This window comes from Neofelis nebulosa, chromosome 2, assembly GCF_028018385.1.
Source record: "Neofelis nebulosa isolate mNeoNeb1 chromosome 2, mNeoNeb1.pri, whole genome shotgun sequence".
NCBI lineage: Eukaryota > Metazoa > Chordata > Mammalia > Carnivora > Felidae > Neofelis > Neofelis nebulosa.
Genome location: NC_080783.1, coordinates 55,798,260 through 55,817,400, shown reverse-complemented (window position 1 = coordinate 55,817,400; position 19,141 = coordinate 55,798,260). Strand labels below are relative to the sequence as shown.

At 40.0% G+C, this 19,141-nt stretch overlaps 1 protein-coding gene across 2 annotated transcripts in view; it reads right to left on the bottom strand.

The window, feature by feature from the left end:
* The window catches only part of PDE11A (phosphodiesterase 11A), a 375,452-nt gene extending 372,945 nt beyond the window's left edge, over positions 1-2,507 (bottom strand). For both annotated transcript variants that reach the window (XR_009256998.1, XM_058712978.1), the window contains exon 1: positions 1,251-2,507. Coding sequence is in view for 1 of the 2 variants with exons in the window: in XM_058712978.1 (XP_058568961.1) it covers positions 1,251-2,162 (912 nt within the window). In the remaining variant the exon portion in view is untranslated. The remainder of the gene's footprint in view (positions 1-1,250) is intronic.
* Positions 2,508-19,141: the final 16,634 nt, after the last annotated feature.

Here is a 19,141-nt window from a genome sequence, read left to right as displayed (position 1 = left end):
ACAAAAGGTGAATGAAAATGGTTATTTTGACTGGCATGCCTTACTATGAAAGTGTTATACTGACAGACATCACAAAAAATGTGAAACTCGGTTTTAGTACAAGCGAGTCAATTTTCTATGTAAAATGGTCAACTTTCAGATAAAATAAAGTTTTACCCTCAGTGCCCCTCCCACCACTTTTGCTATTCTGATCAACAGCAACCAAACTCTCGAGAAACAGGTGGCTCTATTAGACACCGGAAGACGTGCTCATCAAATGACCACAAAATTTTCATAACCAAAGCTAAGAACTTTCAATTCTTATGAACCCCGAAAAGTCTCAAAGAAAGTACATCCAGTTTATCACATTCAGTGAATAGATACTGAATAATCAGAACTGACTAGCTTTCAGATCTGGTACCTAGTATCACGTTCAAATCACTATGAAAATGAAACACTTAGAAATACCAGCAAACAGCATGTTGGGTTTCCTTTTCCACTTGAAACTAGCATGTGTACCCTGCTGACTGCCTTTGGAATTGCTAAAAAATTATCAATTTTTGTTCATTTCACAAACTAAAAGCCTACTTGTTCAGTCCTGTCAAAAGCTGGCTGCAGATAATGCTGTATTCAAACCCAAAGATAAATAATCCCTCTATTTTGTCCAGCCTCTCTAAACTCAGTAACAGAAATAATTAAAAAGCCACACATAAGCCAGAGGCCCATTCTTCCCCTGATTTTCTTCCTCTTTTCCTCTTCCTCCCTACCTTGAAATGCATGCAACTTTAAGCTAGGTAAAGGGATGTGAAAGTAGTTCAGTACTCTGTTCCCTGTCCAACCCTGAAAGAGAATGAAATTTATTACAGTCCCAAAAGACATCAGAGACACCAACATGCCATTTTCTTCAGACTAACACTACTATTCTGGAGTAGACACTTTTTCCTAGCACCTCACAAATCCGTTCTAAAACCATACACTGATATTCTTAAGGACAAGGAATCTTGACAGAGAAACATGTGATATTACTGACTGCAAAATGTAGTCCTTGTGATATATGAAATGTTTACAAGCCCTGTGGGTTAGGAAAAGACCATTATATCAAAGATGGTGTAGTAACATTCTAACTGGTCTAAACTCAGAAGGAATTTAAAAGTAGCAAGATTAGTGCTGTAAAGAGTCTAAATTAATGTGTTCCTGGATGCCAAGGGGTAACAGAAGGTTTAGCTTCCAAGCCAGTGGGGCTCTGGAAGGGGGACAATGCAAAGTCCTACCTGGTAGGCATCAGGAATGTTGACCGTTTCTCCATGCTCCCCGACATAGCCAATAATGCCTTTGCCCCAGGGGACCTGCACTTCGTTTGAGTTCTCTGTGCTGCTGCAGGGCAGCAGTGGGGTTCCTGCATGCACATCAAAGAATTTGGAGACCAAGCTCTTCTTGCCAGCAGCTGCCCCTTCCACCAGGAAGAGAGAGCAGCGGTCAGCGTCCACCATGAGGCAGACAAAGATGAGGATCTTGTAGCTCAGGCTGGTAAGGTCAAGGTCATTGGAGATATCCTTGACCAGTTCCAGGAAGAACTGACGCTCATTATGCTTTTTGAGGTGGCACTTGTAGTCCATGGCCGTAGGGGGGTACTGAGGCAGATTCACCCTGGATTCCAGCAGGGCACTGAGAATGTGGGCTGTGGTGGGGGGCAGGGAGCTGGCCTTCCGGAGAAGTGCCCTCCGCCGCACACTGCTCAGGGGCTCCTGGGCCCGGGAGGTCACCTGTTCATCGTAGGTCCTGTTCACGTGGATGGCCTTGGAGCGAGCAAAACTCTTCCTTAGCTCTTTCTGAGAAGCTCTCCGCTGCAGGCTCCCGTCGCCCCCGTTGCCACTGGCCCAGCTGGGACTCAGGGGAACCCCACCACAGTCCCCGCCGCCCAGAGTGGGCTGGCTGTTGGCAGAGCTATTTGGTCTAGGGCCACCACCAACACTGCCGCTGCGTCTGCCACCGCTGTGAGCCAAGCTGTTGGTGCTGGCCACTGCGGGCCTCGGGCCTACAGCCCCCTGACTCTCACTGTGTCTCTGCAGCCACTTCTCCACCATCTCCTGCTTCCCCTTCCTCATCAGGTAATCTTCAAATAACTCTGGGTGTCTGTCCAGGAAAGTTTCCACTTCCCCAAAGTCCAGGTGTGAGGCCGTCATGGTCCCAGACACAGCTTCACTGCCACTCTACGCTTGGACCTAATGTTTACCTACCCCAGCCCTCTAGCTGGTCCAGCACATGTCTGTCCCCACCAGTATTCCCAGTTCGGTGAGAGATTCTGCTGAGCACTGGAATCTCAGCTGGGAGGTGCCCCTTCCTTCGGGCTCAGAGAGTGGCTGGCAAGAACCCCACCCCCTCGCCCTGCTACTCCTGCTTCGCACAGGTGCCCCCCACTGAGCTGTTGCCGTGGCCACAGTTCCCGTCTGGAAACCCGGAGCTATCGCTGTTCGTGCTCAGGCTGCTGCCGCTGCCGCTGCCGCTGTAACCGGATGAGTGGACCACTGTGAAAGGGAGGTAGGGCAGGACACGCCCCTGAGTGAGGCACGGAGCCCGGAGGGAGGGAAGAGGTGGGAGGAGGGAGGCTCCGGCGCCCGGACCAGCCAAACTCCACCGCCCAGGATGCCAGGCGGTTCCTGGAAGATTCTCTGGACCGCCGGAATCGGAGTCCGGGAACAGGGCCGACTCCTGATTGGAACACGATTAAAGGGGGAGATGCACCTTGTTCCTTCCCCCTCCTCCCTTCCTTACCTCCCTAGCCCTCCCAATTCCCCACCCTTTAATCCTCCCGGCGTTTCCAAGAGGCCCCAGGGGAGCCCAGTGGGAGCCCAAGTGCGGGGAAAGTGTTGGTGTTTTGCAGGGATCAGACCCAGAAGCTGACTCCAAGGAAACGAGGATGCTCAGAGACAGGGAAGATTATTTTTCTGGGATGCGACTGTGCACTGTTGGTTCCTAGGATTCCTGGGACTGCCCACTAATACTGCCCAGCTCCTTGTGGGCGTTCAGTAAATATTAATGGAACTGAATTTCCCCGAAATTAGCAAGTGAAGTTTCCCATCTGACTTACGACTTTAACCAAATTCATGGACCTGAGGAAGTGGAAAAAGGTGGTACATGCAGGGAGGGTGTAAAAAATACAGCCCCTCGGATTAGGCAGACCCTGCCTAGCAGGGGGCACATAGCAAGGAGGGCTTCAGGGCCTCAGGGGGCTTCTTTCCAAGCCAGTCCTGCATACTGGGTGGTTTCTCTTCTTTTCACGAATGACCTACCATCTCTTCCTTCTTTCTCCACTCAGTCTGGCAAAGCCACCAATGCTTCCTTTACTCCCAACATCCTAGGTCTTGTGGGCAAGGACTTCTCTTCTGTGAGAGGCTTTTCTTTCTACAGACCCAGGGATGTTCCAGATATGGCTTGTCTCTGCTAGCTAGACTGAGAATAACATCAAGTTTCCCTTGGGGCTTTTCTAAACCTAGTGGTTAAATATAGGTGATTTCCCAGGAAAGAATGGCAGGCTGATTACACTTTCTTGATGCTCAGAGGTCTCCTCTTTTGTGAGAAGCAAAAGCAGACTAGGAACTATCCAGTTCCCTCTGACAGCAGGACAATCTAGACGTGCTCTTACAGAATGCTAGCAATTAGGGTAATAGAATAAAGAGCTAAGTAGTGACTTTTTACAGTTTTCCACATGGCAGGCTTATACGGGTGACTTACACAGTAAGTAAAGATTACTGCCAGAAGATGTCCTCAGAGCTAAGAAGACAAGGTGTATCAAGCACTTACTATGTATTGATCACTTTATTATTTTTTTCTTAAGTAGGCTCCACACCCAACATGGGGCTTGAACTTATGACCCTGAGATCAGCATGCTGTACCTACTGAGCCATCCAGATGTCCCAGCACTGATCAGTTTATTTTATTATTTTTTTAATATTTATTTTGGAGAGGGAGAGCACAAGCAAGGGAGGGGCAGAGAGAGAGGGAGAGAGAGAATCCCAAGCAGGTTCCACAGTGTCAGTGCAGAGCCTGATGTAGGGCTCAAACTCACAACTGTGAGATCATGACCTGAGCAGAAGTCAGACACTTATCTGACTGAGCCACCCAGGTGCCCCAATCACTTTAAATTAAGAAATTAATTTAATCCTCAAAACAGACTTATGAGATGGGGAATCTTCTCCCATTTTAAAGATGGAGAAACTCTGAGAAGTTGGGTATTAAACCCAAGGTGCACAGACAGTGGGTGCCAAAACTGGGATGCAAATCCATTTAGTTTGGCTCCAGAGTAAGGCACACTCTTAGCCACATCACTGGATTGTCTTCCACCTGTGTCAGCTGAGTCTCATCTATGGCAGGATTTGGACTAGTAACAGAGATGCAGGGACTAGGGCAGAATGTTCTCTAAACATTCCTCTGATAGCACCAGGAGGAGCAGACAGGGGGAAGAGAGGCCCTTGTGCACAAATTCCACACTTCCCAGCTTAGTCAGCATGATTAAGAACATGGCCTTGGCATTTAAAATGCAACAGTAAACAAAACAAAGACCCTGTCTTCGTGGAGCTGACATTATGGTGGGGAGACAGCCAATAAACAAATAGGAAAATAAATATAGAGAATAAGAGAACATTGGCACCAAGCGCTGTGAAGAAAAACAAAACTTGGCAAAGGATTAGATAAGGGATGAGGTAGTGGAAAGACCTTTCTGAGGAGGGGACACCTGAGTGGAGATCTGGTGGAAATGAGGCAAGGAGCTATGTTGATATCTAGGGAAAAGAATGTACCAGGTAGAGGAGGCATGTGCAAGAATTGTGAGATGCGATGCATTTGGAGTAATTAAGAAGACAGTGAATCAAGCACAGAATATTGGTAGTTTGGAGATGCAGGCTACTAAGGAAATAGTGATGGTCAGGAATTAAATTTTAAAAAATGATTAGCACAGTACCTGATACATAGGAAGTACTCAATAAATGTTGGCTGTTGTATTACTTTTATGTAATCATTGTAATTATCCTAAAGTAATAGTGTATGGAAATCTCACTGCATGTGATCCCATCTCTGGTAACTTGAGTGAAATATCAGTAAAGATGGTCAAGGTAGTATGCTGGAACTGGCTTGCAGGGGCTCACAAGAGCCTATTTTATTTTAGCAGCTCTTTCCAACTCTATGTTCAGTGACATTATGTAGCTTGCAATCAGCCATGAAGGGCTTATTTACATGATGGAAATCAACAAGTGCTACACATCAGGATTTTTTTTTCCAGATTCCTAGCTGTTAAACATTTACCAACATTCAGTGAAAACAAATTTTGTCCATCAACTGATGAATGGATAAATAAAATGTGTTATATCCATAAAATGGAGTATTATTTGGCCATAATAAGGAAGTATACATGTTCTGATATGCTACAACTTAGATGAACCTTAAAAATGTTAAGCAAAGTGAAAGAACCTACTCACAAAGGACCACATATTGTGTGATTTCATTTATAGGAAATGTCCACAATAAACAAATCCAAAGAGATAGAAAGTAGATTAGTGGTTGCCAGAAGGTGAGGGGAGAGAAGACAGAGAAGAAACAGATGACCACTAACCAGTAGAGTTTCTTTTTGAGATAATGAAAATAATGTTCTAAAACTGATTGTGGTGCTGATTACAAAATTCTGTGACTATACTTAAGTCCACTGACTTGTAAACTTTAAATAGGTGAATTATATGATATGTGAATTATATCTCAATAAAACTTATAAAACAACAACAAAAACCATTTACCAACACATGACTGGTTATAATACAGCAGCAATGTTGTACATGGAAGTAAGAAAAGCACTGAGCATCCTCAAAGAAGGAAGAGAAGTAGACCATTCCTGGTCTGTCTGGAAATAGAAGGTTTAATACGCAGTCATCTCCTTAATTCTATCTTCTATGTTTTTATTATAAAAGCAGTTACTTAGCATTTATCATATTCCAGGCTCTGAGGACAAAAGAAGACTAAGACAAAACCTCTGCCTTTGAGGATTCCATGGTCTACAGCACCAAGAGGAGTGGCAGTAGAGAAAGAATACTGGGAAGAGTAGGAAAATTAATTGAGCATATCAAGCTTGGTTTTGAATTGGCTGCAGCCTTATTCCCTGCTTGATTTATGGGGTCAATGAAGGAGTCAATGGTTGAGGAAAGAAGCGAGAAGGTGACCAAAAATACTCGTAAGGTAGTCCAGAAGGCTGCAATGGAGGGCTGCATGATAAGATGTGTGTTGATGTGGCCCCAGTTGCCATTTCCTTTTCATTCTCAGTTCGTAGAATAGTATGTGTATTAGTCATGGTCCCAAGAGAAAAACAGAGCACAAAGTAATTTCAAGAGGGTTAATTTACAAGGAGAATGATTACCAAGGTAGAATATGGACAAACCACTGGGACAGTGAATAAACTTGGGACTTGCAGCAAAAGAGAAGTCACCACCCCCAGACCTAATGGGAGAAGGAAGAGGAAGGTCAACAGGACCCAAAGGACAGGGGGCTTATATAGTAGCAACTGCCTTCAGAGGAGTAGTGACAGCTTGTCAAAGGACATCAACAGCTCAAGTTGACCTCAAATACCTTGAACTGATTTTCCCTCCCTCCTAGCATGACCAGACCCAACTTGGAGCTAGAGGGTGCTGGAGCTTGTTGATAGAATCCATATAGGTCATCCTTTCTAGGCAGAGAATAGCAGGGACAAAGAAGGATCTGTATAAGCTATGGGGAGACAAGTAGAAAATATTTGGCCCAGTATGGAACCTTGAAGAAGTCCCCTTATCAAATTCTGGATGCTATAGCTCCAAAGAATCTTCTGTAATTCTGCCCTGTTTTCTGTGTAAGTCTGCTAATTCCATCAAAACTGTCTATAATAGATTCTACAACAACATTTGCAGTCAACAGAACCCTGAAGGGCACTAACCCTGAAAAGGTATGATATTGTGATGATAAGTCAATCAGTTCAAGAAAGATGCTCTGTTGACTCCCTCTCTAGCCACCCCTTCTCTTTCTACCAAGCTGTATATATTGACCAAGTAGCCTCTCATTGGAGAATGGAAAATATAAAAGGGCCTTCCTATTTGTAGTTTTCAAGAACAAGAACTTCTTTTTTGATCCAAGTATTCATTACTTTATCACTGCCATTGTCAATTAGCATTTATTGATCACTCATTGGCTTCCATACAAGATAACTTCTGTTATTCCAAAGGGAGCTGTTATATTTTAGCATTCGGTGGAACTGTAGAGATCATCTAATACTCCACTTTCATTTTCCACATGTGGAAACTGAGATCTAGAGCAGACACATAACTCCTCCAGTCATCTGCTAAGCACAACCTCTGATGTGCTCCTGGTTCCATCCCACCCTTACCAACATCCCAGAACTTGAAACCAATCTCTTGACCCAATGAACTTCTGTTTCTTAAGTGTGTCTCCTAATCATTCCATCTCCCAAAACAGACTTTCACTGTGTGATCAATAGGCATCATCAGATAGGTTGAAGCAATTTCCAAAATGAAACACTCACTTCAAAAAAGTTAAAATTGGCATATTATTATTTTAGGAGATAGAGGTCCACAGGATCAAACAAAAGAAGGGTTATTCCAATTCCCAAGATTAAAAGTCTCTAAACTGTAAGTTCCACAGAGATATTCATATTTATCTTTATAGGAATTTAACATCAGAAGTTGGTCATGTTCTATGTCAAATCCAAAACCCAAGGAGCTGTATTTGGGATTTTCTAGAGAAACAGAATCAATAAAACCAAAAAGTAATATATCCATATCCATCCATCTATCCATCCAGAGAGAGAGAGAGAGAGATTTATTATGACAGACTGGCTCACATGATTATGGAGGCTGAATCCCGTGATCTGCTGTCTGCAAACTAGAAATCCAGGAAAGCCAGGGGCGCTTGGGTAGCTCAGTCGGTTGAGCGTCCGACTTCCGCTCAGGTCATGATCTCATGGCTCATGAGTTCGAGCCCTGTGTCAAGCTCTGTGCTGACAGCTCAGAGCCTGGAGCCTGCTTCCAATTCTGTGTCTCCCTCTCTCTCTGCCCCTGACCCACTCGCATTCTGTCTCTGTCTCTCTCAAAAATAAATAAACATTTAAAAAAATTAAAAAAAAAAAAAGAAAGAAAGAAAGAAAGAAATCCAGGAAAGCCAAGTGATGTAATTCAGTCCAAGTCTAAAGACCTGAGAACAAGGGGACTAAATAAGGTAAATCCCAGTCCAAGGGCAGGAGGGGATGAGATGTTCCATCTCAAGCAGTAAGGCAGGAAAAGAGTTGAATTCCCTTTTTTTCACTTTTTGTTCTATTCAGGCCTTCAACAGAATGAAGGAATGGTGCCCAATCACACTGGAGAGAGCAATCTACTGAGTCCTTCAGTTCAGATGCTAATCTCATCTAGAGAGGAGACACCCAAAACAATGTTTAATCTTAGTACTCTGATCCCTACACAAGTTGACACATAAAATTAACCACTGCAGGTGTCTTACCTGGTTTTAAGTTTTGTAAGCACCTTCTTCCCCCATTCTATTTGTGTAGAATTTCAACATGTATCTATGTTTAAGTTGTTATTCCTTATCCTAGTAGTGATTTCACCTTAGTCCAGTACAATTTTATAACCCACAGTAACTCACAAGAGAATGGTAAATTTATAAAGTAACTATGTGGATGCCTATATGCCACACGGGGTAAATTACATTAGCAAAATGGTAAAAGTTACTTTCTCCTTCATATAAAAAGTGCTGCTGCCACATTGCCCTTCTGTACAAAGGCTTATCAAACTTGCATCATACTTGGTAATGTTCCATTGGCCAAAGCCAATCATATAGCCAAGTACAGAGTCAGAGGAGTGACAAGAATGTGAATACTCACAGGTGTGGTTTATTGGACACCACTGATTTAACAGTTAACCACCCAAGCTCCCTCCCAAATCCCCAACCTACATTTCCAACCGCTATAAAGCATTTGCTCCTATATGTCTCACAGACAACCCAAATTTATCATTCCCAAGATCACTCTTTCTTCCCCATCTTACACACTCAATCTGAGGTATACTTACCTCAGAAATTTCTTTTTGAATCTAGCCTCTCTTCTCTAAACTCACTTGACTTAATTCAAGTCTTCATCATTTGTCCATTTTCTACCAGTGTCATCTTCCACATAGTAAGTGTAATAATGGCACAGCCTTGCCTATAAACTTTTATTTATAGGATTAAGTCCTTGTCAAAGTGGGTTGAGTGATAACCCTCCAAAACATGTATCTTCCCAGAACCTGTGAATGTGATCTTATTGGGAAAGAGGGTTTTTGTAGATATAACCAAGGATCTCAAGATTATCCTATAATCAGGAATCCAATGACACTTTTCCTTATAAGATATAGAAGAGAAGACTGAGACACACAGAGAAGGCAATGTGAAGACAGAAGTAGAGGTTGGAGTGATGAAAATACAAGCCAAGGAATATCAAGGATTGCTGGCAACTACAAGCTAGGAAAGAAGCATGGGATAGATTCTCCCTCAGAGCATCCAGGAAAAAAAAAAAAATCAACTTTCCCAACATCTTGAATTTAGAATTCTGGCCTCTGGAACTGCCAGAGAATAAATTTCTGTTGCTTTAAGCCACCAAGTTTGTGGTAATTTGTTACAACAGCCCTGAGAAACTAATGTAAGATCCTTCATCACTGTACCTCTATTGTCCATCTCTCTTCTTTTCCTTCTCATCTTCTGCTATTCCCTGCTGTATACTCTCCAAGCATGCAGATCCCTTCTCTCTTCTGGGCTTTCTCCTGAAATGCCCTTCTCCCCTTTCCTGCCTCTCAAACTTCTTTTCTCCAATAAAACCTATTTGAAGTGTCACAAAACTCTATGAAGTTTCATCTGCTTTCATAGAATGAAGCTGTGTTCTGTCTTCCAGTGTGATCTGTCCTCCTGCTTCCACACATTTTGGTCAAATATCTACTATAAATCATTTAATACTTGGTGTTTACTCAACCCAACATGATGTATTTCATTCTCCATTAAAAAATTTGTTTTACAGGGGCGCCTGGGCGGCTCAGTCGGTTAAGTGTCCGACTTTGGCTCAGGTCATGATCTCGCGGTTCGTGAGTTCAAGTCCCGCGTCAGGCTCTGTGCTGATGGCTCAGAGCCTGGAGCCTGTTTCAGATTCTGTGTCTCCCTCTCTCTCTGACCCTCCCCCGTTCATGCTCTGTCTCTCTCTGTCTCAAAAATAAATAAACGTTAAAAAAATTTTTTTGAAAAAAAAATTTTTTTACATTAAAGCACATTTCCTTATTCTTTATCTCTTTATCTTTTTTTTCAATTTAGAAATTGAAACCACTCTGAGCTATAAGCCCAGTTGCATTCATAATTGTATTAAAGAATAATAAGTACCTATAAGGTAAATTTTTTAAATTTCAGATACCTAGGTGAACAGTAATGACCAATGAAGGTAGAAAAATAAGCTTCATATGATAAATTAGACAAGTACTGCATGATATCACTTATATGTAGAATCTAAAAAAGTCAGACATATATCAAAAAAAAAAAAAAGAAAGAAACAGAGAGTGTGTATGTAAAACAGTGGTTACCAGCAGTAACAGGGGAGGGATAAGATTGATGGTGTTAAAGGGTACAAACTTATAACAAGTACTAAAATAGCCACAGATGTAATGCAGTTTACTGAATAGACAATAATATTGTACTGTAAGTATGTAATATGATAAATATCATTACAACTACAACCATATTATAATATATAAATATATCAAAGTAACATGACATACCCCTTGAATTTACACAATGTTAGATGTCAAATTTACTCAAAAAAAGTAAAAAATATGCTACAATATCATGCCATAAGTGTTTTAGATATTATTCTTCTTAAAATCAATAGATACTTTATCTGAGAAGAAAAACTAGCAATAATCAAAGTATCTTGCTGAAGAATGATTTGTTGATAAAATAAACTGATTGGCTTTTAACTGTTTCAAACTATTTTCTCTACATTTAGAAACTCAAACTTAGAAGAATATGAGCAGATTCAATATTTTAAAAACACCTTGAATCCTTATAAAGTAACTTACCTACAAGTATCTTAAACAGCCAATAGCTGAGTTAGACACTGAAGCTATAAAATAATGGAAGGACATCCCTTTCCTCAAAGAATATTTACAGTCTAGCTAGGGAGACAGAATATTTATACTAAAATACAGATGACAATACAAGATACTATTTCTTGAGTATAAAAAACAAAAAAATCTATACAAGAAATCACAAATGTTCTTAAATGCCATATGATATTGTTTGCATTCAATAATAATTCACAATTAGTATTAATATTGAAAGTGTAGATCTAATATCAGAACAAAAGGAGGAAAAAAATTGAAGGAAAATTTCACAATGAGTGATTTGGTTTTCATGCAAAGAACTAAAATAAAAGGAGGGTGCAAATCAAATTCAGCAATACATTGAGAAGATCATAAACCATGATCAAGTAGGACTTATTTCAGGGGTGCAAGAATGGTTCAACATCCACAAAGTAGTCGATGTGATATACCATATTAATAAAATGAAGGATAAAAATCATACAGTCATCTAAACAGATGCAGAAAAAAAGCACTTAACAAAATTCAACATCCATTTATGACAAAAACTTTCAACAAAGTAGGGATAGAGGGAATGTACCTCAACATAACAAAGGCCGTACATATATGACAAGTCCACAGCTAACATAATATTCAATGGTGAAAAGCTGAAAACTTTTCCTCTAAGATCAGGAATAAGACAAGGATGCCCACTCACTCTTGCCACAGTATTTTGGAAGTCCTAACCAAAGCAATGAGGCAAGAAAAAGAAATAAAATATATCCAAATTAGAAAGAAAGAAGTAAAGCTGCCACTATTTGCACATACAATGATATTATATATAAAACCCTAAATATTTCATCAAAAAACTGTTACAACTAGTAAATATAATAAAGTTGCAGGATACAAAGTTGGTGCATAAACATCTTCTGTAGTTAAATACACTAATAATGAACTATCAGAAAGAGAAATGAAGAAAAAATTGCATTTACAATTGCATCAAAAAGAACAGAATACCTAGGAATTAATTTAACCAAAAAGGTGAAAGACCTATATGTTGAAAGCCACAAGACGTTAATGAGAAAAATTAAAGAAGATATAAATAAACGGAAAGATAGTCCAGGCTCAAGGACTGAAAGAATCAGTATTTTTTTTTAATTTATTTATTTTTTATTTTTTTTATTTTTTAACGTTTATTTATTTTTGAGACAGAGAGAGACAGAGCATGAACAGGGGAGGGGCAGAGAGAGAGGGAGACACAGAATCCGAAACAGGCTCCAGGCTCCGAGCTGTCAGCACAGAGCCCGACGCGGGGCTCGAACTCACGGACCGTGAGATCATGACCTGAGCCGAAGTCAGACGATTAACCGACCAAGCCACCCAGGAGCCCCAAAAATCAGTATTTTTAAAAGATCCATACTATACAAAGTAATCTACAAATTCAGTGTGCTCACTATCAAAATTCCTATGGCATTTTCATCCTAAAATTTGTGTGGAATCACAAAAGACCCTGAATAGCCAAAGCAATCTTGAGAAAGAAGAACAAAGCTGGAGGAATCATGCTCCCTGATTTCAAACTGTATTCCAAAGCTGTAGTAATTAAAACAGTATGACACTGGCAGAAAAACAGACATATAGATCAACAGAACAAAATAGAGAGATGAGAAATAAACCCATGCATATATGGTCAATTAATTTATGACAAATGAGCCAAGGGAAGGACAGTCTCTTCAATAAACGGTGTTGGGAAAATTGAACACCCACATATAAAAGAGTAAAACTTGACAACTATTTTACACTATACACAAAAATTAACTAAAAATGGATTAAAGACTTAAATGTGAGACCTGAAACCATCAAACTCCGAGAAGAAAACATAGATGGTAGGCTCCTATCATCTCTAAGACATAAGTCTTAGAGATGATTATTTTAATATGACATGAAAAGCAAAGCAAGAAAAGCAAAAATAAACAAGTGAGGGGCACCTGGGTGGCTCAATTGTTAAGCATCTGACTCCTGGTTTTGGCTCAGGTCATGATTTCATGGTTTGTGAGTTCGAGCCCTGCATCTGGCTCTATGTTGACAGTGCAGAGCGTGCTTGGGATTCTCTCTCTCTCTCTCTCTCTCTCTCTCTCAAAATAAATAAATTTAAAAAAATAATAAATAAATAAATAAATAGGACTATATCAAACTAAAGAACTTCTGCACAGCAAAAGAAATCATTAAGAAAATGAAAAAGCAACTTACTGAGTGGGAGAAAATATTTGCAAATCATATAACCAATAAAGAGCTAATAATCAAAATTTCTAAAGGATTCGTATAACTTAATAGCAAAAAACAAAAACAAGAAAACAACCCACAAACAATCCAATTTTTAAAAATGGGCAGAAGATATTTTTCCAAAAAAGACATACAGATGGCCAACAGGGACATAAAAAGGTGTTCAACATCATTAATCATCAAGGAAATGCAATTCAAAACCATAATTAGATATCACCCGACACCTGTTAGAATGGCTATTATCAAAAAGACAAGAAATAACAAATACTGGCAAGGATGTGAAGAAAAGGGAACTCTCGTGTACTCTTAGTATAGCCACTATGGAAAAGAGTATGGAAGTTCCTTTAAAAATTAAAAACAGAACTATCATATCATCCAGCAACACCACTTCTGGGTACTTAGCCAAAGAAAACAAAAACAAGAACTTGAAAAGTTGCACCCCCATTTCATTGCAGCATTATTGACAATAGCCAAGATATATAAACAACTGAAGTGTCCAGTGATGAATGAATGGATAAAGAAAATGTGGTATATACATACAATGGAATATTATATAGCCATAGAAAAGAATGAAATCATGCCATTTGCAACAACATAGATGGACCTTGCGGGCATTATGCTAACTGAAATAAATCAGACAATGACAGTACGATCTCACTTACATGTAGAATCTTAAAAAAACAAAACCAAAAAAACCAAGCTCATAGATACAGGGAACAGGCTGGTGGTTGCCAGAGGCAGGGGGAATGTATGAACTGGGTCAAAAGGTACAAACTTCCAGTTTTAAAATAAGTCATGGGGATGAAATGTATAGCATGGTGACTATAGTTAATAATACTGCACTGTACATTTGAAAGTTGTCGAGAGAGTAAACTTAAATATTCTCGTCACAATAAAAAAAAATTATAACCATGTGTGGTGATGGATGTTAACTAGGCTTACTATAGTGACCATTTGCAATTTATACATATAGTTGAATCATTGCGTTTTACTCCTGAAACTGACATAGTATGTATCAATTATACCTCAACGAAGATAAATTTTAAAAAATAGAGCAAAGCTAGCACCAAGGGTGTGATTGGCCCAGGCAACAGGTAAATAAAAGAGCAAAGAGGCTGGGCCAAGAGAGCTACTGTTTGAAGTGAAAATATGAGAAAAGGAAATGCTTACACATACTTATGGTAGGTGGTATCTTGTTTGCCATTATTCACTACCTCTTCCTTCTAACAGTATGACATACTACTGTTATGTGACTTGACATTCCTCCTGCAGGCAGAGTATACCTCCTCACCTCACTGGCTTTGGGCTTGGCCACTTACATGTTTTGGTCATTAGAATGTGAACACACGTAATATATGCCACAGCTGAGCAGAAGCTTTATGAAGAAGCTTCTTCCAGGGCTTTAGATCTTTCCCTCTGTCACAAGAATGGGAATGTCCCATATAGGTATTTCCCCTTTAACCTGGGTCCCAGAATGTGAAGACACTTAGAACAAAGCCACAGCTGACCACAGGCTACACTTCCTGTGAATGAGAAATACGTGTTTTGTTGTTGCAAGACCATAAGGTTTTGTTACAATAGCAAAGTTGACTAATACAGAAAATGAGACCTAGAAGTAGGGTGCTGCTCTGTAGCCCTATCTTCAGCACCAGAGAGTTGGTGGAATGGAAACTAAACTGTTATTTGGAGCTAGAAAAAAGTGACCTATGTTACATAGGGATCAAACACTTGGGGAAATTGTCACCTGCAATTACTTGAACATCAGGTAATAAACCTAATGAATTTGACTTTGGGTAAAGTGAAATAAATGCTTCTGCAAATAAACTATACTGAAAGTGAGAGATCTGCCCCCCCAATTTTATAAATAGTGCCCCTTTCTGCACTCCTTCCTCTGCCTTCTTAGTGCCTGTCATCAGCTCTTGTGCCCTTATGCAACACCCCACCCCTACAGTGGTGCCCCTCTCACACCTGCCTCTACTACCATAATATTCTGTGCTTCAAAGAGTCCCTACTTTGTGGAGAAGGAGGAATTAAAGCTGAAGAACTGCATGAAACTGTGATTTCAAACTCAAAAGTAAATGGTAATGATCACTGAGTGACAAATATAGAGAAGGAAATTTGATTCTAAATTCTTCCCCATGTTAATATTTTAGAAGAATGTGACGATGAGGGAGAATAAGCAAATGCTCTCAAAATCATGCTGTATTATACACAACATCGTGTGAGACACAAGGGCTTAATTTAAAAAAATTACTCTTCTTGAAAACTAAATGGTATGTTGTTTTCCAAAAGAACCACTGACTAGAGGTTTTCATCTAGAAAGTACTTTACCAGCTAGTATAAAAAAAATTTAAGAACAAAGCAACTAACAATGTTCCCTGCTTTCTGAAGAGTTCCCTCTGTTCTATCTGAAACATGCAAACAATTGCCAAGTTAACTGATCTAACATTTTTACTTTAATTAAATGAAACCATACTTTATTCTTCCAGATCCTTATCAAGATATATATTAGAACTGTCTCTGCTGAAAGTGATAAATATACATCTTATATAATCATCCAACTACCTGTAATACTTCTCAAATATATTTTTGTTGATATGCTATCAGCATAACATTTCCTTTCTACTGATGTTTCCTGGTTCCTGTTAATGGCCCTATAAAACAAGGATACTTACTTCTTTCAGATTACATAAACATAGTAATCTGTTCTCTAATTAACATGAATCTTTTTTTCTATTGAATCTTTAATTCAAGTTTAGGAGACAATAGCAGACTTCAGTAACCTGACAACCTTAGATGGTTGTAAAGTTCATTATTCTTTCCTTTGCTTTGTCAAGGCACCCCAAATTTATGTTGGAGAGTACCTAGAGAGTAATTTCCTTTGAGGTTCCTGTTATTCATACGGAGGTATGTTGCACAGATACAGTATCTGTATCAGTTAGGATTTGACCAAGGATTCAGGGCCACCGTGAGTGATGTGAATAAGGGAGTTACTAAAGGAGACCTTACACAATTTGGGAAGAAGCAGAGGAATACAGGTCCAGAAGGGAGCACCTAAAGGATTAGAGCAAAGTCTCTAAGATCACAAAGGAGAGTTGGGGAAGGCTATGGAAGTTTGTGGGCTCTGATTTCATGATGGGCTTACAGTTACTGTAGGTCAGCAGGGCAGATAGGAAGGAGAGCGGAAGCAAAGTAGGTAGAAGAAGGACAAACTCGGTGAGGCAGTGAGGACAGACTGGTACTGTTTTGTCTATTTCTCATCTATTCCAAACCTTTATTATGTGGATGGCCCAAGGCTCAAACTGAAAGAGATCTGGTAGGAGCTGGGAGAAGCTGAGCCACTTGCTGCCCCACCACATGAAGACTGCAGTCAACAGATTAGCGATAAGTATGAGTTGCACCTGGGGCCCTGCAGCGACCTGACAAATGTAAAGGCTTTTGCCTAACTCTGCCCCTTTCCAAATCTCAGGCAGGTTTCTCACATGACCAGCCTTAACCAGGAACCACACCGAGAAGAGAACTCTGGCAAACACAGCTGATAGAGAATAAAATGGCATAGTGCCCAGACATCCCTTCATGTAAACTGACCCTAAGATGGAGTTAAGCCTCTCAAAGACAACATATATTCATTTGATAATAAAGCCTATCATAGTACAGAATTTTAATTACTGCATTTATTTGCAAATTTTCCTCCAAACTTTTTTCTAATACCAGAAACATCACTACCAGCAAAGAGGTATTTATTTTTCTCTTACCAAGATAAACATAAATGTAAAACAACATTCAACATCTTATCACTGTTTGATTTTTTAAATGGAAGAAATCTACTTAATACTTCTCTATTCCCACCGAACTGCCCTTTACCACCTCAGCTCTTCTCATACTATCTTCTTTCTGCTTCTCCTAGGTCAAAAGTATTTAAACTCCAAACATAGGGCCTTCCTTCTTGTTCCTCCCTGCAATGTGGCCTTTTGTCAAAACCACCAAGGCCATCTGTCAGAGTCGTATAAATCTAAGCTATAATTATGAATATGAATTTAAGTTCAGGTCTTTCTTACAGAGTTTTCTGTCCCATATAAATTAAAATATGAAGTATGTCACCAAATTCTATATCCTTGCAAACCCAACTCAGCTCTGAGACTGGTAACATCCCTAATATACACTCTTGGAGTCCCTACAGATGTCTCTGCCCTCATCAAAGAATTTCTCAGGGAGAGTAACAAGCTCAACTTCGTCTGAAGTCTCCTTGGTCCCCAGGGACACATTCTTCCATACAGTAGTGGCACTGAACTCCCACTTGCCAGAAGCATTAAAATTGGGCCCAAGCACTTAGTTGACTGAATAGAACCTTCTGGAGATCACAGCTTTTTCAATAATGTTCCCCTCACTTTGGGAATTTTCAGGTAGGGTAACTTCTCAATAGAAGCATTTGCTAATAAGTTAACTCATTAACATATTATCCCTATGATATGGTAAAAAGTCACCAGGAATTGGAGCAGAAGATCCAAAGGTTGGTTCTAGCACAAGTCCCAAGGAGAAGGTAAAATCCACCTTTTTTTCCCCTAATGTTTATTTTTGAGAGAGAGAGAGAGAGAGAGAGAGAGAGAGCATGAGCAGGGGAAGAGGCAGAGAGAGAGGGAGACAATCCGAAGCAGGTTCCAGACTCTGAGCTATCAGCACAGAGCCCGACATGGGGCTCAAACTCATAAACCATGAAATCATGGCAGAAGGTGGATGCTTAACCGACTGAGTCATCCAGGCAGCCCTGAGAAGGTAAAATCCATCTTACAGGGGTGTTGTTGTGAAGTGGAAATTAGAGAATGGATATCCTATTCTCACCCATAATGACCCCTGACCGACTGAGTCCATTACCCACCTTTTTGGTAAGGAAATACCTTCCCTTTCCTGCATTGGGCCCTACATTTGGGTAATGGAGTGTTTATAGGACTGCATAGCCAATTCAGGGGCCACTTCACACCACACCGAGCCACCATTCCCTTGTATACAGGCCCTGTGGTGGACCTGTTCCACCATGACTCATAGCCAATTCCTGTGAGGTGGGAAGCCTTTCCACACTAATGGTGAGGGTTGTCTTTTTTATTCATCCTCTTTCTCAAAAGGGTACATGCTATCCCTCTCTTCAGTCCAGCCTCACATTACTCAGGATTAAAAAGGATTAATCTAAAAAGATTAATGCAAACATATTACATGTTATGTGACATAAATGCTTATTAACATAGAACATGCTTTTCTCCTTCTCTCTAGGTTTTATTTTATGTCACACATGGTCAACAATTTGCTTTTTGTTCCAATAATATTCCTAAGATAAGACCAAATATTTGACTTCAATTTCCTTATTTTTTCTTAAAGTTACTTATAATGAAGTTATAGCTATAAATATAATAAAGATATAATAAAAAGCAAACAAATAACCAAACATAGCTTAATGAAAACTAAAGCTAATGTCTGCTACATTTACATTTAAATTATAGAGAAGTAAGTATGTGGAAATATCTCCATCATCAATAGCAGTTGCTAGGCTTATAAAATATTTTGTGCATGTAGAGACTACTGAAGCACAATAGATTTCAGTTCTCTTCCCTCTCTTCCTCATGCTGGTCTTATCAACATCCCTAGTCTGCAGACAAAAGTCAGTTCTGACTCTGAAGGGCATTTGATCATAGATTACACACAATCAAAAATTTCAACTTTTATTTATTTTTTTAAATGTTTATTTATTTTTGAGACAGAGAGAGACAGAGCATGAATGG